Source organism: Centrocercus urophasianus, unplaced genomic scaffold, assembly GCF_019232065.1.
Source record: "Centrocercus urophasianus isolate 14NV4802_14NV808 unplaced genomic scaffold, USGS_Curo_1.0 seq_10, whole genome shotgun sequence".
Taxonomy (NCBI): domain Eukaryota; kingdom Metazoa; phylum Chordata; class Aves; order Galliformes; family Phasianidae; genus Centrocercus; species Centrocercus urophasianus.
In genome coordinates, this window is record NW_024884142.1 from 75155671 (window position 1) to 75176899 (window position 21229).

The window sequence follows — 21229 nt, forward strand, 5'->3', positions numbered from 1 at the left end:
GCAACACTTTTCTATTATGTCAGTTTGTCATCACATCTCTTGCACCACTTTTCTCTTGTGTTGGTCTTTCTGATAGTTACATATGCAAATTATAAGGATGGATGATATGTGTTTTGAGACAACCTGAAGGAAAATAGAACTTCTTAAAGTTTAAAAAGAATTTTTTTCTGTATCAACAGTAAAAACAAGAAACACAAAGATCAAGAAGCCAACAGTTTATGTGTGTGTGTATTTAAATATATAAATATGTACATATTTCATGATCCTCGAGGTTAACCACAAGAGGGAGTACAGGGCTTGAGTTTTTATCTGTAGATGTTTATTGCGCATTAATTACTCCAAGCTACCTCAAAAACACAAAAGTTAGATTTTTGGTTTGGTGTTTGTCTTTTTCTTTTTTTTTTTTTTTTCCTGACAAAATTTGCAGAAACAAATTACGCAGCCAAGCAGTATTCTGCAGTATTACTCTTAAATATTACAGAAGCTATTTATCCTTTGGTCAAAACATTGGAGTGGATATATATAAATAATCTGAACATGTTGCAATGCACGTACTATTTTCAGAAAGAAAAATACAAGTAAACATAGGCAGTTTCTCTAGTAAGCATCACAACTGTTTTTACAAGTATGATTGCTGCCTGTTTAAAGCCCTATATTTTTGTGCTCTAGGATAAAATAGCCCCAATACAGTTATAAAAACCTGCTTACTTAACTGAGAACATAACTCTGAAAGCACAGTTCTGCTCTTGCATATCAATATTTTGATAAAGCTGTGTCTGCTTTAATGCTGTCTGTGCGTGCCTCACATACTAAAGCCCATAGATTTTTTTTAATTAAAATACCATGTCTTGATAAATTTTAAAATTTTCAAACTGTACTGTAAGAATCATCTCCCTCTTTTTATAATACAGGAAAGCAGTGTTGCTTTAATATGAACATTTGGCATAGTTCTAGAACTTCTAATCATACTACATAGTTTGTCTAATAATTTCCAAACAACAAAGATATTAGCTTGAACATAAAGGCTTGGAGGATTATTAAAATAAAAAGAAGACAGTAGGAACATCCCAAACCATTGACAACTTCCTATACAATAGGAAGCTATTAGGAGGATTTCCAAATGGAAGTACTAATTCTTACATCTTAAGAAGCATCTGTTAAAACTGTCTCAAAATGACAAGTTCCAAAATAACAATAAAACGATTTATTTTATTGCACTATAAAATTACTGTATAATATGATGACAGAATTTTATATAGCTTCCTGTAAATTAATGAAATGTTTAAATTTCGTAGTCTTAACTTGGATCTTGCAGGAACAGCTCTGTTAAGTTTTCCATTATGACTGAAAGAAGGCAAAGAAAAGATTTTGTTTTCTTTATAAACAAAGAATTTTTTCCATTTGGCCTAATGGATGGGAATCTGTAGCAGATTAGGAAACCTGTAGGATGGTGTATGGGAACTGCTGAGTCATGGCCTGAACCTCTGATCACCTGAGGCTAGCAAAGAGTCAGCCACATGAGCACAGGTGAAGGCAATTCACCTGCGCTGCTGGGAGGGGTGGAGCCTGGCTGCATCTCTCCTAGACCCATTTAAGAGCTGGATACCAGTGGGAAAAGACCTCTTCTGGAGATCCCTCCTCTGGAGTTTTGTAGCTAGCCCAGGACGTGGGTAAGTGTTCTATCTATTCTCTATTTGTTATTATAATCTACTTAGCTAAACTCTCTGGTTTATTTCATAATCGTAACATCTTTATATTTATTGACTATACAGATGTGAGCAGCATTTTTTATGCCTTTATTAACTCAGGCTATTTCCTACATCTGCTGAGCTGCCATAATGCAGGAGAGTCTTACCATGAGGAATACTTTCCTCTATGAAATTCACGTTACTTGTAAATACTGATGCTAAAGTTTATTTTGGTTTGTTGATAGCATCTCACCAATTTGTTTAACAAAAAAAAATTGAAAAGTTCCGGAAATCGAATGATAACTTTAAAAATACATTTACATATGTTAATATGTTTATATCTGTCTTTGGGGCTTAAAACTGAAGATATCTAAGATAAGATAATATCAAAAACTTAATAAACATCTAAAAATAATGAACCACAATGACATAAGTTATATACGAGGTTATATAACGTTTACGACTATAATTAGCAGAATACAGTGATACTACCTCAGCATGAGAAGGAGACTGTGCAGATAATGATAAATGTAGTAGCTCAAGAGGCCAGAAGGGAGAACTTTCCCCACACAGGATCAACTCCGCTCTGTGCACCGTGTCATGAGAAAATAAATTCTGGTTCATTCAATGCTCCATGAACTCAGTGCACCTCAAATATAAAGGGACGAACTCACTGCCTACATTCCTCTCCTTATTCTATCTTATTTAAGCAGTTATCTTATTATGCTATTTGTTGTCAGGTCTTTCTTACTGAGATGCAGAAAGAACTCTGCACCTCCTCTTTCTCACCTTGCCTTGGCCCAATCCAGAATGAGTTAAAACTGAGACATGAGATTAATAGTTCAAGCATGAATGAAATAGAACTTTCGAAATTAATGGACAACTGTAATAATATAATTCATAATAAAACATTTGTTGAATACTAAAGTGTTTCATTTAAAAGTAAAGTCTGAAACAGGACAGCAGTAGTCTGAATTGATTTAATTTGCCCTACAGAGGATGTAGATAAATCACTTCAGAAAGCATTCATTGACGTCTTCCTAACCTATTTGTTTTGAGATCATTCAAACATAATGTCATATACATACAGACATAATTACATACGTGTAATGTGAATGGACGTTATTTTACACATTTAAAATGCAATATTTTTAAATTGTAATGAGCATAATCTTTGAGAAACTGATTGAGAGTGGCTGTCTGCTATCTCTCCATTAATAAACAAAGGGGAAGGGCTGACACTTCAATCTAGAGTTTATAGGCAAGGAACAGGTTAATTTGCATCAAAAAGGAGATTAGTGGAAATTATCAATTTCACTTGTACATAGAAAACTGTGTCTTGAGCCTTTATGATTTTGTGTGGTGCTGGGTGTTTTTTTCTGTTGAGTAACAGTATGAGAGATTGTCATATTTGCTGTTTCAGCTTTACTTGTCAGTAGTTTAGTAACTCTGTAGGCCCTTGGAGGCAGGTGAAGAAATAGAAGAATAGAAATCATTTGAAGTTGTTGTTTAATATGGTAATTTAGAGTAAGTGAAAATATCTTATACCGACTCCATGAACCATGACAGTTCTGCATGTTACTAATATGTAATATCATCATTGGTAATTGAATAATTTAATTGGTTAATAGCTTAAAATCTTTTCTGTTTTGTGGAATTCTCTGAAATTAATACGTAGTTAAAAAAAAAAAAACACTTTCATCTTTCTGAAGTAGAAGCTAGGAATGGATTCTCAGAGGATTCAATACAAACTAACCAGTTTTGTTTGCTTGTTGTAGTTTTTTGAGTTAACCTAAAGCATAGTAAGTTGTATTTCTGTATCAAAGGTGATTTTTAAAGCTTTTTGACTCACAAATGGGGAAACACTTCTGCTGGCTGACAGGTCAAATTAACTGCTGTCCGTTCTCCTTGTGAAGCAGTTCCTCAGCTACTGACTCACAGACCCTTATTTTAAGATAAGCCAGCATTAATTTGTCTTCACATGCATGAGTGTCACCTGCCATAATTTGGACAGTTAAAAGTGGCAAATTTTTAAATTTTTTGTATGATTTAGTCTATGATTTACAATTCAACAATCTCAGCATTTACATTTGTTTTATTATTTAGTGTTAGGAAAATTTCAAGTTCTTAATAAATAATACAAACCAGTTAGGAAGAACTTATACCAATGGATTATAACTGAAGATAAATTGATTTGATTCAGTATCATAGAGCTACGCAAATCAGACTGCGTAATGGGAAACCTGTTAGAAGACAAAGCCTCTTGCAAAATCTTGGAGCAAAAGAGCTTCAGAAAAACTCCTAATTTGAACAGTCCTGCAAATCATTTATCATAGAAACAAGAGATGGCAGTCAGAATTCAAATACTCATTCATCACCTATATTCTACAATAGTTTCATGCCTTTCATATACTTGAAAACAATTTTAATTTTCATTTCCTTGTATAAGCATGGAATGGAATTATTGATATTAAACAAAACTTTTACATTCTAATAAGTCAATTGAACTGAAGCTGCATCTGAATAAACATCTGAATAAACTTCAGCAACAGTGTCACAGAACTTAAAAAAAAAAAAATAAATAAATAATCCAGCTTTCTACAACAAAAACAAGTTACGCTTGCAAACTAAGGAATACTGCTTATTAGGCATTAGGGTATTTCAAAAGGTAATTTTTATGGACTACATGTAAAATCATAATAACTAAACATTTAGAAAACTTTTTTTCCTGTTAAACTAAATTTACTGGGGTTTAAAACTCATATTTGTTTATGCACCTACTAGAAACATGATTGCATTAGATCTTGTTTATGAGCTTCACATGTTCAGTATGTTCTTCTTGTAAACATAGAATATTGTTACAGTGCAACTCATGAAAATGTTTGTGTTGTAAAGACTTAGCTCTTTCCAAAAATACAAGCTTGCTATATATAGTGAATATTGTACATTTAAATTAGACTGAATCCAAAGTTTACATGGCTCCAAGGAAGAGTAAGAAGCAAAAAGAAAGCATCTTTTCAGTGGAAGAACATAAATAGACATGAATAGTTGGGATGCATATCTACATATGTAGAAGTAATGACATAGAAGAGCATGCAGTCTATATTCACCCATTTGTCAGAATCTATTTCCAAAAAAAAATTGAGATTTTTTTTTTTTTAATGAAAGCCTTGTCTCATCTTGAATTGCAGATGAATTTAGAATTCCAGAACTAATCATGCAATCTTTAGATACAATGGGCAATTCAAAATTTTTTGTCATTCAACTCTACCTTAAAAATCAATACTGTTTTCATGCCCTGGTTTTCAAATATTATCAATGACTCTGTTGGGAAAATATTTTAACTTTTATTACACAAATATCATCACTGTGTTTATACCTTTCATTAAAATGATAAATAATATAACCATTAACACAGAGCTTCCTAGGCAGAATTACCTACCTCTGAAGCAAACTACATCAATCCCATCTTTGCAAGAATGTAGATAACAAGAATAACAAGAACATTCCAAAACAATCTGCATACCTACTAAACTAACTAATCTTTTGTTTCCTTCTCTAAAATAATATAATTCTTCAATATTTTTCTTGTCTATTGTACATAGTTGGGAGAATATCAGCACAGGTTGCTAATATTTATAAAGCTACAGAAAAACAGCATTTGGCTTTTTATTGTTCTTAAAAGCCTGATGATCCACGGTGGAATTTAAAGCAGTGATATTAAACAACTTCCTGTTAAAGTAAAATAAGCAATAAGGTTTTAAAAAAATATTGCTATGAAAAATGTGCTTTCAAAGAAACCCGAGTAAATTATATTCTTCTGTACTTTGCTTACCACCAGTACAACCCTAAAACGTCTTAAATACATAGAATTCTCATTAAAAAAATGAAATACGTATCAGGTAATAAACACTTAATATATTTTAAAGTCTCTGTAACTGCTATCTACTTTGCCATTTGCAAGAATATGTCCAAGCAACTAAAATATAACTGATCATGTAGTTACACTTTACGCAATTTCTCGTTTTAGTTCAGGCCATTACAATTTATTTCTAAAAGTTTAACCCCTGAATATCTTAAAAATAAACAAATGTCTTATTAACTGAATAATTTTACACGATCTTAAATATAAATGATGAAGGTGTATATTTATTGCAGAACACATACTTTTTGACAACTGAGGTACTGAAATTGTAATAGCCATATATTAGGTCACACTGAAAACAATACCTCCTATTTATTTCCAGGGAAGCTAAAAACAATACAAAGAGCAGAATAGCACTATTTGATAGATCAGCTTCTCAGCTGCAAAATAATTTTTCAATGTAGTCATCACTGTTGTCTATGCATTTTTACTGGCAATGAATAAGAGCCTGCATGCCATGCTCATAAAATTTAGCACGTGATGGAGATGACCCACTTTCATAGCTGCTATGATGACAGTGTTGCTAGGAAAATGTTGTCCATTCAGCCTATTCTTCATCAGCCCAAACAGATAGAAGTGAGAAAGTACCAAACCTGGACTATACAGTGGTTGTGGTAGGACAGCCTAGCCAATACTAGCCATGTGCTCATGGTATTCAGATTCGCTTGCAGCCTGGCATTGTTGTGTTGCAAGATAAAGGTTTTCTTTTTCTCTGGCCTGATTTTAAAAGTTTGAATCTTCAGCTTAGTCAGAATCATGATGCAGCTGTCAGAGTTGATGGTTTGTCTGACTTCCAGGAAATCAAAGAGGGTAACCCTTCTTACATCCCAAAAGATAGCATGCATCATTTATTTTAACAGTTGAGGACTGTGTATCAAACTTTTTATTCAATGGATAATTTGGGTATTACCACTCCATGGACTGTTGTTTTGACTCTAGCTCATAGAGGTGACACAGTGTATCGTCGCTGATGATGATACAATCCAGGTATCTGGATACCTGGTAACAGTCACTTTCAGCCTCATTTTGGTTCAATAGGTCCTGATACACATACCTTGTTCTTTCTGTTCCTACGTGAGTGTTCATGGGACCCACTTGGCACAAACTTTGCAATCTTCCAACTTTGCATTGAAGCTGATATTCAACTCCACGTGCAGTTCTCTGGTCAAAACCTGCTGATTTGTGTGGATAAGCTGATTGAGACACTCTTCATTTTGTGGTGTGACAGCTGTGCATGGCCAATCTGGAATGTGGCTTGTCTTTCATGTCACTGGTGCTCACCACCCATAACCTCACTGTGCTTAACATCAATAAGCTTTCAGTGTCAATGAATGCCAATGGGTGTCATTTTTCCTGCACTGAGAAATTCAGTGACACATCTGTTTCATACACACTTCCATGTTGTTTTTTCAGACTACCTTACTGCTGTTTATCTGTCACAAAATGGAATATTAGCCAACATAATAAAACAGGAGGCATGATTTTCAGAACAGCTGTCGTACATTCATGATAAAAAAACAAACAAACAAACAAACAAAAAAACCCAGTATTTTATCAATGTTTCATTAAAAAATGGAGTTCTTCATTGTTTTATATGTGAAGTGAACCTGGGAGACCAATCTGCAGTCCAGTCTCATATGCTGAATTTGTTGGCTTCTTTCTTCTCTCTAGACTACTTTGTCTTACAAAGGCTGATCTTAAAAGATTTTGTAGTTACAGTTCCTGGTTAGCACATGTTGTGTAGAAAGCTTAACGTACATTTTATAGTAATTCTTATAGTAATTCTAGAATTATATGTAGTAATTCCAGAACGTATTTTTGGGGAAAAAATATTAAAAATGAGTTTGTTACAAATGGAATTATCTATTTTGACAGAAAATTCAATTATATTCTGATACTAGTCCTTTGGCAGTTCTTGGTGCACGTTATCAGCAGTGATGAAATTGCTATTTACACATTTCTGCTGTCATGCTGAGTGAGAAGGTTTATGGTTTCCAGACTCACTTTTAACTATTTATCATTTGTTATTTTAAGAGCAACGCAAGCCATAAACTCTTCTTTCAGTAGGAATGCAGACGTAGAGATTTTCAAAAACTTAGGTTTTGAATTTCCTGTTAAGTGCAAGGTCTTTAACCTTGCTGGACTTAATTTCTGTGACCTACATGCCTTTTTTTTTGTAACTATCCTTGTCCAAGTATTAGTAAATGCTAGGATCACATATACGTGGTATCTGACAGTGATTTTTGTTTTGCTTGTCTATTATATGTATTTTTGTCACTTACGGCAAATCTTCTAATCTGGAAGCTTCATGTCTTGGGTCCAACAGATCATAACCACATTCATTGTAGATTTCTAAGTAAGAAACATGAGTTGTATAGACTTTGCTGTTGTCCTAAAAAACAAACAAAAAATAATAAAACAACAAATAAACAGTTGGGCAAAGGAAGAGCTATAAACACAAGTGAAAGCTAGGCCGGAGGAAAGACTTATCACTACAACTTCTAAGTTGTTTTCTCATTTTGTTTCTTTTTCTTCTCCTAGGCATTGTTTATATTCTCAATTAGGGATATTTATATATTTTCTGAGACACCACATGCACGAAATCTAAAGTAGAAAAAGGAAGAAGTTTTAAAAAAATATATGAAAATAGAAGTACCCTGAACTCCAATATGCCCATTAGAAGAAAGTTGTTTGTTTTTTCTTTTTGTATTTAGATAGAAAGATAGAAAACACATCTTTTTCTCTTTTTGCTTTTGCACCCTATGCTTGCAGAAGCACAACTGTTTGCTCATATCACTGCTACAAAGGACAAAATAAAATTTACTTTAAATATAATAAACAATCATTAGAGTTCAGATCTCTTCACTTTATCCACTTATTTCTTTCCATAAAAATGAAGTTGTTTTACAGTATTTGTTTTAATAAGTAAAACACACAAGTACATACTTATAGAAAAAGGGTTTTTAAATCTGGAATGCTGTTGGCTGGTTACTGATGTTCAGAGTTCCCTTGTATTAGACAAAAATAAGACATATTACTTATGCCATCCTTCCAACCTGTAGGCTGAAGGTCAGCTAGAAGACTAAATATAGAATTCTTTCAAACGTGAAATTCAGAATAACTAACTCAAAAATTCACTTTGCTATTCAACTAGGTTTTTTTTTTTTTTTTTTTTTTTCTTCCCAGTTCTGGTAGTATATTAGTTGGGAATTGTCTTTTAGTTATTAGAAAAATTAATATAAATGGATAATAAGAAATATTTTAGGGGAGGTTTAAGACTAGTTTTCTTATTAATAATTTGCATTCATTTGATTTTTGTTTCATTGCTCTTAACTGTTGAGACTTTAGAGTATGCTTGTAGTATTTTAAATATCATTATTACCTTCTGTCAAACATTGTTTGTTGCCCTGTTTTCTGTATATAGAATAAATGAAGAAGTTGTGAAATTAAGTTTCACTTGTTCTGGATTTACGGTGCTGCAGAAATGACTTAAAGCTAAGTTGCGGTCAAGTTACACCTCCCATATTTTCCTTCAGCTAAGTACAATGGCTTTCTCTGCACAGGAGATGCGATGGATTTTTTTTGTTCTAAGAAGAGTACAGGATTTCAAATTCAGTGGGTTGCAGTGGTCTCTAAATTGGCTTAAATAATTTGTAAGTGCAACAATGACACTCTTTTGTAGGAGATTTTGATTTGTGTAATCATAAAACTGTTTTGAGCATACTTAGTTTCCCTCCTAAATTCTTCAGGGCTAGAACTAGAGATGTTGAAATGGAGCATTAATAACATTCATTTTACTTTATGGATTCACCAAAAAGCAAGTTCATAGCTCCTAGATTTGGCTTGATTACCACACTGGAGTTGAGTGTTTTACCTTAACAGCTGTGTCAAATTCAGTAACCTCACAACAGTTTCACAGAGTTGACGGTGGTAGGAAAATCTTCTATGGAGTATTAAAAATAATTAAAAGAAAAGAAATAACTGGGTGAGGACTATAAATGTCAGAAATATTGTAAGACGAGGAAAAAAGTAGCAGAGAATGAAATATAAATATTTCTTGTACTTAGTACTGTTGAAATTTTTTGGTGAAGCCAAACCCATATTTACACAGGTGGAATGACTATTTCTCCACTAGAAATTGACAGTTCTAGCATAAAACACATGCAAAATTAGTTTTCAGAGTATAATTTATTGCTTTTGAAAGTATTTTTCTAGCCACTATTAACTTGTCTTTAGGTTCTGACTCTGTTTTAAAAACAGACCAAAGGATTTTTTGTCTTTTTAATAAGAGTACACTAGGAAAAATGAATAACAGCAATAATAATAATAATAAATATTAATGACATTTTTACTATTTGCATAATTTGTTCATAAGTTATACATATGTAATTATATTAAAAAATGGGCCTAACATATGACCACTTTCAATTCAATTATGCTGAGTGAATCAGACTTTTATTAGTAATATCACCTACACATAAAACTTTCCATATAAGTATGTAATTGGAGTTAAAAAGAAAAGGACAGAAAAGAAGAATACACATACTTATTCTCTTTCAAATCCTGCATTACTGACTTGAAAATTATTACTTTCATAATAACTTAGCTATCTGTCAATATTATAGTTAATAGATAATTGCATCAAATATGAACATGCAATTGTGCTGAGTTAATAGCTGAGTATTTTAAGAAGTGGACTGTTTTTTTGAGTATCAATCAAGCACAAAGAAACTACATAACTTATGATGAGTGAAAAAAATGGTCCTTATTTAATGCAATATTGTTGGTTTATCATTGCATAGGAGTCAAAGCTATTTTTGCAGGATGCACATGTGATGCAATGCATGCAATGGAAAAAAAAAGGGTAAACAGTGAAGACAAGCACAACTGCTTATGTGATCTGAATGTGTATAATAGAATCCACTGAAAAAATAGCATGGTTTAAAAAAATAAAAAAGCAACACCCTTTCACATCCATTGTCTCATTCTAAAGGCAGGTAACCAACAGTAAGCAGCTCATTATTGTGTAATATTTCATGAAAAGTTACATGTTTTCTTAAACATTACTGAATTACTAATTTTAGGGCTTCTTACTGTTGCTTTATGACAGTATTATAAAAACAGTCCTTCAAAATATAGCTAAATATTTTTACACCAGTCATTTAAAAAAGGAAACCAACAAATGCAGAAAACAATCTCCCATACCTTCTGCAATTGATCAAAAATGTAAGAGAGGGTCCTGGGAATGATGCCTCTGTCACTGTAACGTTCAGCTCCTCCTGTGATCGTAAATGTTTTGCCACTGCCTGTTTGGCCGTATGCAAAGATAGTACCATTATATCCTGCCAAAGCACTATAGAAAAAATTAAAAAAAAAATTAATATATAGAGCATATTCTTTATGATAAGCTTTTTATAAAACCAAAATGTGGTTCACAGTAATTCTTAAATACACAGCAGCTGTCTTCAATTCAACCTATTTATTTCAGATTCAATAGAATTTACACAGTCTGAAATGCCATTAAGACATGATCATCTTTTTTCACACCTCACATTTGCTGAAGTATCTAACAAAAGCCTATCCAAAATGTTTCTCTCTGTAAATCATCAGACTCTCAGTATTCATCTGATTTCCATTAAACAGCAGAACAGAAGATAGGCTGTATACTAGTAGGATGAACAGTAGTTCAGCTACACACTCAGCAGGATGTATGTAGGATTAGACTACAGCAGATGTGATTTTCATCAGTCATGGCTGATGAGGTGATATATTTGACATTATGACACAACATATTTGATCCTGACTTTTAGTCCCGATTTTGTTTTAGAAGAGTGGGGTTTTAATGCAAAGAAAGAAAAAGGTACTCCCAAATTGTGGTAATCTAGATTCCACCAATGAGAAGTTGGTGCAATTTGACAGAATAATTCAGCAGTTATTTTCTTTTTAACAGCTAGTGAAGTTTCTTGTCCTGTTTTAAGGAGAGGCTTGTATTTTTACCAAGACACCTTCAATGAGCTGATATCTGAAATATAAATGTAAATTTTCATTTTTCCCTTGATATTAAAAGTAAAACTTTATGTACACTGTATTTAAAATATCAATTGATATTCATAGTTAAGTATTTGTTTCCAGCTCTGTCTCAGAAGGTAAAAATCTGTCTCCACGTTTCTAGATCAATTTCTTGTTGATTGTTGTAAACTGCCTTGACCTTGAAATGTATTTTAAGTGCTCTAACATCCTGTACTGCACTCTGGCTAACTACAAACAGTGAGGTAAAAATGATAGAGGACATAATTACTTTGAATTTTCATTTGTCTGAAAACAAACAAAAATTGAGTAAATAATTTGTAACTCTTTGAAATCTGTTACTGACTGTAATATTCACATGGCCAGCCAAACCAGAAGTGGCAACAGTCTACATGATAAAGAAATCAGATTAAGGAGGGCCAGTTTTTCTCTTTCTTTTCAGTAGCCAACATTGCAAAAAGTTTCCCTCCATTTGAAATTTTTCTACCAAAAATCCATTCTCTCCTGACAAAATATATGAAGAAAGTACAAAGAACATATATGAATAATAAAAAATGCTGACAAGACATAAAATAATCAAGAAGGAATTACTTTAATGATGAAACACATCAGAAGTACAATCTACTCTGGATTTGGTTTACAATGCTTAAAGATCCACTCCTTTTGTATAAGCAGAAAGAAATGATAAATTATTCTTGTGCATTTTGTTTATAAATAAAAAGGGGCAAACAACCCTTGCATAAGATAAAAAGAACCACATATAGATAACTGCTAGTCTGGCGCCACAAGAGATGCAATGGTTCTCCAAATTATTATTTAAAGGCTTGAGCAGATGCCAAATTGCTTATTTTAATCCATTACAGTAGGATGACAGAGAAAAAAACAGAAACATGTTAAAAGGAACTACAACCAACATCTGCTCCCAAAGACCAAAACACCCACAAGACAGAGTGTGTATAGATATATTTTAGATTCCAGATGTTAAAAATCAAAACATTCATTATTAGGAAACACCTCATTCATTTATCTTAGGAATTTGTAATGCCTACCACCACTATATCTGAATGCTGAATACAGTAATCATCTGTCAGAAGGTAAGGGTATCAAAGTAAGTTCGCAGATGGCAGGTTCAAAACAAGCAAGAGGAAATGATTCTTCATGCAAAATGGTGTTAAGCTATGAAATTCCTTGCAGTGGATGTTGTGGATGCTAAAAGATCACACAGGCATCAGCAGAGACTAAATTAATTCTTGAAAATGTTCTCTGATGATGAGAAATTAATTTTCTATCAGAAAGTCCCTGAACTACAACTAACCAGGAGCTAACAGAATACTAGGTGAAGGTAGATTTCCATGTTTGACTTTTTCCTAAGCACTGACTGTTAGTCACCCAATAAAAGAGAAAATTAGAATTGTTGTAACACCGTACCTGTAACTGTGGTGGTTTAGAGATGTAAGAAAAAGCAGCTATTTTAAAGAGCATTTCTATTTTGTGTTGGACTAGATTATGTGATTGCCTGAAAAGAAGACAAGATTCAGGGCTTCAATAAAATATTTTTATATTAAGAGAAGACCTTGTCTCTTCCCTGATTATGTTACTAAGCAAAATCTGTCAGAAAAACTGTATCAGTTATCAGCTACAGCACTTTCTAGAATGAATACATCTACAAATGTAGTTAAAAGGGAGCAAAGACATTTTGTTATTTTCCCTCAAATATTCTTACTTTTCTTACTTACAGTTAACTTACACTTTCTAATTTACTCATAATTAGTGGCAATTAAAAACAAAAAAGTGTAGTAAAAAACTAATATTTCATTAAAAACAGCAATGTAGACTCTTATTTAAGTAAATGACTGCTGCACAGCTGCATACCAACAATTGCTGTTACTCAAGAGACTTACTTCATGGTGGGAAGACACAACATTCCTAAACAAAAGTGTGATACTAAAGTCTAACTCACGCAAGTAATTATGCTTAAATTCATTGATCCATTGTGTTTACAACTTGTTAACATTCCTCAAGTGAGAAATTTCTCAAGTGGAAGCTAGAAAATTTATGATTAGTTGCTATAGTTCAAAATACCATTCAGTACTTTGTTCTTGAGTATCTGAGATGACTCAACGTGGTATAAAACTCAGTGATATTAGACAGAGGTTGAAAGCAGGCTGAGGTTGTTTTGTTGTGGTCTGGATACATTTTGTTTTAATTTACCATGATTTTTTTTTTTCTATTTAAAGTTTATGAACGCAGAACTTTTCATTTGTTTCTATGCTTCTTGTTAATGAGACCGAAGGATAGTTTGTGCCTAAGTATAACAGCTGCTTCCCTCTGCAGCCTGGAGAAGGCTCTAAGGAGACCTTATGTTAGCTTTCCAGTACTTGAAGTGGGACTTTTTATAAGGTCATGTAGCAACAGGATGAGGGGAAATAGTTTTAAACTTCAAGAGGGTAGACTTAGACTAGATATTAGGAAGAAATTCATTACTGTGAGGGTGATGAGACACTGCAACAGGCTGCCCAGAGAGGTTGTGGATGCCCCCTCCATGGAAGCAATCAAAACAAAGCTGGAAGGGACTTTAAGCAACCTGGTCTGTAGCAGGGGGGCTGGAACTAGATGATCTTAAAGATCCCTTGCAGCCCAAACCACTCTATGGTTCTGTGATAAGTTTTGTTCAATCGAACAAAAAGTTTCCATCAAACTATAGTAACTTTAAATATATAAATAAAAATAAATTCTAAAATGAGTTCTGTGTTCAGATTTGGATTTCCCAATCCAAGAAGGATGCTAGAAAGAAATGAGAGTGATTCTAACAAAACCAATTTGGTTCAAGCTAGAGAACATTAATACATGGATAAGCAAAAGGAGTTGTTTTCTGACAGCCTGGAGATGAGGAGGCTATGCATGTGTGTAATTGTCACTTTCTGTTACAGAATGGATTGTTCCAAGAAGGAATGGGATAAAAGGCAGTTGTTGCAAGATGCAAAAGAAGTTCAAAATATGATGAAAGTGTTCTTCACAATGAGAGCAGGTAAGTCCTGGAACTGATGCACAGTGAGTTGTGGGATTCCCATCCTTGGTTTATTTTCAAAGCTTTACTATGCTTGAGCAAACTCTGAAGCTATCCCTGTTTTGTTCAGAAGGTTGGACCTAATGACTTACAGAGACACCTTCCAACCTGTTTATTCTATGATTTTAAGAGAGAATTTTTTAGCAGTAGACATAATTTGCACACACACACACAAAAGATCAACAGAGAAATGTATTTGTAAAAAAAAATCTTTACCATTCCTTGAAAACATGCTAAATGTTTACACGATGTAAACATAGTGTTTTATAAATACCAGTACAGTCGTCTTCCTCAGGAAAGTCAGAACACTCTGACTCCATTTTTGTTACTCTGAGCTTCAATTAATAATGAAAAAGATCTCAAGAAATAGAGTGACCTTATTATCAAGCTTTTGACATCAGCAGATATTAAAGACAAATACAGGAATCTCATCTTGACAGCTGCTGGATGAAGTCAATCCAGAGCCAGAAGCCATTACAGCAAAACTGAATAATGTAAATAAATAAAAAATGTTTAAATGCTTAAATAAAATAGGCTGTACTAAATAAGGCCTAAATTCTTTGAGTCTCTATTTGTAGATTAAAGTAATGGCTGGGAATCAGAAACAAATTTTGGTTTTGCTTTGCTTTCACTAGTTTATTTCAGGTTCATATTGTTATTTTAATTGGAGCCTTGAAGCTTCATTTTAAATGACTAGTAATGTGAAGGTGGGTGTTCTTAGCTATGAAAATACTGGATTACTGAAGTATAAGGCAACTCTTGAGTCACAGCTTGAACCACTGATTGAACACCTGGGGAAAGGACCTGGTCAGCCCTGGGAGCACAGGTGAAGGCAATTCAACTGCATGACAGGAAAGGGTGGAGCCTGGCTGCACCTCTGTTAGATCCCATTTAAGGGCTGACTGCCACTAACGAAGGATCTCTTCTTGGAGATCCCTCCTTGGTGAAGCTTTCCCCTGCAAACCTAAAAACTTCTGATATGGGTGAGCAATCTTCTTCTCCTTCCTTTGTAGCACCTCTCTAGTGTCTCAGTCCTTACATCATTGTTACAACATCTGTTGTAATGCCTTTTCCATTGTATTGATCTGTCCAATTGCTACATGAAGAAAGTGGAAAATATCTTGATCTTTAGATCTTGTAAGCAATCTCCTCATCTCAGTTCTTGCTGACTTGAAATGTTTTACCAAAGTCTTTCTTTTTCCTCTTTGCAATCTTAGAAAACAGTGGCTCACGGTCATTTTATAAGACTAACAAAGAAATACGTAAATAAATCAGTATAGTTTTGGTAAAAACAGTCCCCAGACATAATACTTCTGATGAAAAGAAGAAAACTTAATTTACAGGATCTGGAAAAGCACTTCTTAGGGAGAATGTGTCTTTACACATAGTATTTAGGTATCTTCTCTCATTTGGTGATCAGATTAAAGTTCCTTTTAGTTAAAATAAACAAAGTATCTCAGCATGACGTTTCTTCTTTATGCTTTGGCAGATTTATGGAACAAATCTAATTTGGTAGTGTCTCATATTTCAAAAATAACATTGATGTCCAAATGTGCACGTTATTGTTTCTGAGAGCTTAGTGTAAGTTTCCACTGAAATTTCAAAAAAGTTTTCCTGAAAAGGCAAGCTGAAATATAATTTCCTATTTTGACTGAAATTCTCAAATACGTTTAAAATTTCACCAAAAGCACTGCAGAAGATAAGTATCACAAAAATAGTATGAGTGACATCTATCAAACTGTAACCTATAATAAGCAGTATTCTTGAACAATTCTGAACTTAAATTTAAGTCAAAATGAACGTGACTAATAGCTGTTTGAGATGAAAGCTTAATGAAGTTTTCATTTTTTATTAAATTACAAAATCTATAGCTGTTCCTTCTCCCATTTCTCAAATTAGGGGATATAGTAAACTACACTGTTTCGAGCTGACATCCAAAAAGTAGATGTCTTTTTACTGTATATAAACTCTACAGGTTTTTTTTTTTTTTTTTCTACATAAGTCACTCACATTAGCAATAATTCAGTTGTGAAGAACCTTTACCTGCAGGTGAGTTAAACTGCTATTTCTCACACTTGCATCACAAATGTCCATGTCAGAATAAAAAATTGGTCACATAAGCCTGCCTTTAAATTAGTAAACAATGACAATATTCCACAAATAACAAAGTCTGATGCTTAGACCTTACTAAAAGTCCAGAAAAACAAAAACAGAACTAGCAAAGTAAAAAATAAAAAGATAATATTTTTGTTTATCATTTTTGTGCTGAACTCCAGAAGTCGTCTTCCAATCTTAACCACTCAATGATTCTGTGATTCATGAAACTGTATAGAAAATACTTTTCTAATGCAATGAAGTGAGCTTATATTATAGGTAAAAAGAAAACTATACATGGATTTCTATTTCTATGCAACAAAAAATACTACTGTATCAGTGTAGTTGCATAGTTAACTCCTAAAACTTTACCATAAATAGAATTCTCAGGGGACTGTTTTATATCTCCCAGATTCAGATATGTCAGTATTCAGAAAATCAAAACATCAATACACTTTTACTACGAGACAAACACTTGGCAGCTCTCCTCCAACTAATACAACAAAATCTATTTTTGATCCTAATTACTCTCAAGAACAACGTACCATTCTGCCACTGGTTTGGCAATGCTGTCAAAAACCACATCTTGCTTCACCTCTTGATCAAAAATTTTCTGAAATCTGAAAATATTAAGCGAAGAATAATTGCTCAGAATCTTAAAACACTACTTGATTCATACTTATGTTTATAGTAGTTGATGTTTACATCATTAGGCTTACATAACTTAGTACAATGTTTTCCCTGTAGTCTTATTCACAGCATCTGTTGTACTATTGCATATAAATAGTCTGCTAAACACAGAGCTGCATTGATGGGATCTTCACAATAAATTCCTCTGATAAAATGATGTGGCTTAGAGAAAGATAATCCTCATTTTAGATCTACCGAGAGAATCAGTGTTTGTAACTGGCACCACACTGGAACCTGGATAAATAAGTTACACCATAACTAAATACTGTGTCTTACCAATGTTTTTCTTTTTTTTTTTTTTTTTTTTTTTTTTTTTTTAATTACTTTTTATAAATAACCAGTTCCTTCATTCTGTTGCACACATACAGTAATCGTTAAAGGAAAATGTTTAACTAAATCTTTCCTATGTAAAGCAACTGCAGTTTTCATAGAGAATTATATATCTTTGAAGTTGGAAGGGACCACCTACTACAATTCCCCTACTCAAGGAAGAGTCAATTGAAGTAGGGTTCTGTCCTATCAAGTTGGATTATTTGCATATAGGGAGAATAAACAGCTGCTTCAGACTGTTCTTTCTGTAAAGAGTCCTAGCACTCTGAACCTCTCCTAATATGTCAGACATCCCAGTCCCTTTGCGGGAGCCCAGAACTGGACACTGTTCCAGGTAATTTTCTGAAACCTGGTTTCTAGCCAATCACAATCCTGTACTGGTGCATGTGTTTCTACCTCTCTAGGAGCTGGATTTGACATTTCACAATGTTGAACTTTAAGATTTCTACTGGCTTTTTCTCCAGATTCTCTGAGCAGCAGGACAACCATCTGGTATGTCAACCACCCATTTGCAGATAACACAGAACTGAATATGAATTTGGTCCCATCATCCAGGACACTAATTAAGTTGTTCGATACAACTGGATTCTGTATTAATTACATCACAACAAATGGCCTTGGTGGATTTTGTACTCCTGCTGATAATCTTTTGAGCACAGCAGCTTGGCTCATTTTCAATCCCCCTCATTGAGCACTTACATAACCTTTCCAAACCCCATCCTTCAGTCTTCTTGGGTCACCTGATCCTGCTCTCACCTCAAATACAGTTCTTTTTTAAGGTTGTCTACAGTCAGGAGCTCCTGCTCAACCATCCAGGCCCCTGCTATCACTGCTTAATTTCTTATCAGGGCAGATTGTTCCTGAAGGAGGTAATCCTAGAAAAACAACTAGCTCTCTGGGACTTCCCAACAATCTAGGGCTGTGTCTCGTGGGTTTTTTTTCAAGCAGGTCACTGAACAGGCTAACACTTACTCTCAAGAAGTCTAAGGTTGCGATCTTGCTTTCTTCCTTGTTTTCTATTCTGAGGTTTTTGAATTTTACAATTTCATAGTCATTACAACCAAGGCCACCCAGCTTTCACATCCATGATCAGTCCTCCTATATTTGTAAATAAGAGGTGTAGCAGATCCTCCTCCCCTTATTGTCTCTTTAACTAAGTTTGAGGAAGTTCAGGAATCAATACACTTCCGAAAACTTCTGGATTGTTCATGCCCTGCTGTGCTGTTCCTCCTGTCTGGAATTGCACATTAATGTAGAACTTCATAGGGTATATAGAAAAGCCTTAAACATGTGCAGGGTATACAACATCTGAAAGAAATGCAGTATATAAAATATACACTCTATTCTGCTAACGCTGTATTAGTCAAGTCATTCAAAAAATTGTATTTGACTCCCATACAAGAAAGTAAGAATAAAGGAGACTAATGTTTAAGCTGACCAGGGGACACAGATTTTATGCAGCTGTAAGCTTTATGGAGGAAAAAAAAAATGCTTAATCCACAGTATTACTTTCCTTTTGCTTTGAGGATAGTAAGTCATTGAGTTTCTTAGCATTATTTACTACAGACATTTTAATAAATGATAGAGTAAATCAGAATAAAAGTGTTCATTGGGCATTTGCATTCTAAGCTATTTTCGCATAAAATCAATTTGGAGAAGGCAGTTCCTCACTTTGCAAGCAGAACAGATTTCCTTAGCTGATGTAAAATGACATCAGGCTAAACTGCAGATGTTCATCTGTGGCTCTTTTTTAGTAGCACAGAATAACATAATTTATTTGATTTGGTATTTTAAAAAACCTTGAATACTAAGTGAAGGATGTCTTTTTTTTCCAAAAGTGGTTATACATCCAGAATTCACAAAATTCTTAAAGTTTTCTCTACATATTTTAAAAAGATGAATAATAATTTGATAATATTGGTACTTATTGTAAGTTCCTAAAACTTATTCACGTTCCACTGTGAGATATCTACTGTGATAGTTTCTGGTTCTTTCAGCCATTTTTTAAATTGTTTTGGTTGTGTTGAAAACATTGTTTTTAAACAGTGTTTTACATAAAGGCACTTCGGTTAGTCTATGCCAACTCACTAGGTCACAAGAAAACAACACAGTGCTGCACTCACTTTTCATCAGTGAATTCGAAACAAGCTGTAGGAGTGGAAGACTTATAGATCAAGATGGGAGCGCATAATGGTATGCAATGGATGGGTTAAAACAACAACAACAACAACAAAAAAAAAAAACAAAAAAAAAACAGAAGCAACTTTAGTGTTTATCAGACTCATTCAGCTGCAGAACATGATATGCTGAAGTGTTGCTCTTGTTAAAGGAACTGTATGAATATAAAGCTACCTCTACCAAAACTTAATGTTAGGAATAGGTTTCTCCTCTGTGATTCTACAGATGTGTGTCACTATACAAAGGTGAGACTTTCACTTACTTGAACTTGTAGCTCTCTCGCTTATTGTTGACAAACCCATCTGCTAAATCACGTGGCACGATAATCTCCAGACTGGATGCAGATATTTCATCCTCAACTGAGTAAATCTAATGAACGTGGATATGAGTTAACAAAGTAAGCTTTGTTGCTAAGCAGCACAGCCCTTAGATGCAACATAGTTAGTGAGCATAGCAAAATAACATAGAGCAAAGTAGTACTGCCTAGTTCAAAGCCCTGAACGCTCAAGCACATCTTTCTACAGCTATTGTTCCAAAAAAACAAGTGCACAGGGGTCTCAGCTTGTTGTCACATAGACACTACAGTAAGTTGTGAAATAGAAATGCAGAGTCTCTGACACAACTTGCTTAATAAACAATTTTATCAATAACAAGTATGGGCATTAAACAAAGCATGGTGAGGCAGGCATCTAAATGCTTCTGAGGGATAATCGGGAACATTTTTACTATTCCTTGCTATTACAGCAGGCTAAGGGCAGCTCTGCATTATCCCTCAGTGCTCTGAACAATATTTAACCGTTAACAGCCTAAATCCCGCCGAACGCCTCAAGTTTTCTCGGTGGTTCCAAGCTGGTCACCCCGTTCCCGCCTCACGTAGGACCCCGCCAGCACCGAGCTCCCTTCCTACCCCCGCCTGCTGCCGCCTGCCCAGAGGCTTCAGGCGCGCGTACACCCGGATGCTTTCCTTCACCATCGCTGCTGGGGCCGCCGCGACGCTGCTCGCGTAGCAACAGTAACCATGCAACGCTACCCAGCCTGCCCTGGGAGAGCCGCGGGGCCCCGTGAGCCGGGCGCGAGGGCTGCCGTCATGTCTGAAGGGATAATTTGTAGCATGCAATGAAAACTTTCATTCTTTTAGTATAGCGTAAGGGCACTTGAAGTTTGCAAGTTGCAAAGGTTGCATCGGAGGAACAGAGACTGCAGGTTTGCTGAAGGAGCGTAACTTTGGAA

General features: G+C 34.3%; 1 protein-coding gene across 1 annotated transcript in view; it reads right to left on the reverse strand.

The window, feature by feature from the left end:
* Positions 1-20972, reverse strand: part of KIF6 (kinesin family member 6) — a 140013-nt gene extending 119041 nt beyond the window's left edge. Inside the window, exons 1-5 of the mRNA XM_042821733.1 lie at positions 20907-20972; positions 20262-20368; positions 17347-17421; positions 10819-10966; positions 7896-8005 (exon numbers count right to left, since the gene is read on the reverse strand). Of these exons, the coding sequence (XP_042677667.1) occupies positions 7896-8005; positions 10819-10966; positions 17347-17421; positions 20262-20368; positions 20907-20972 (506 nt within the window). The remainder of the gene's footprint in view (positions 1-7895; positions 8006-10818; positions 10967-17346; positions 17422-20261; positions 20369-20906) is intronic.
* Between the last annotated feature and the right edge of the window lie 257 nt (positions 20973-21229).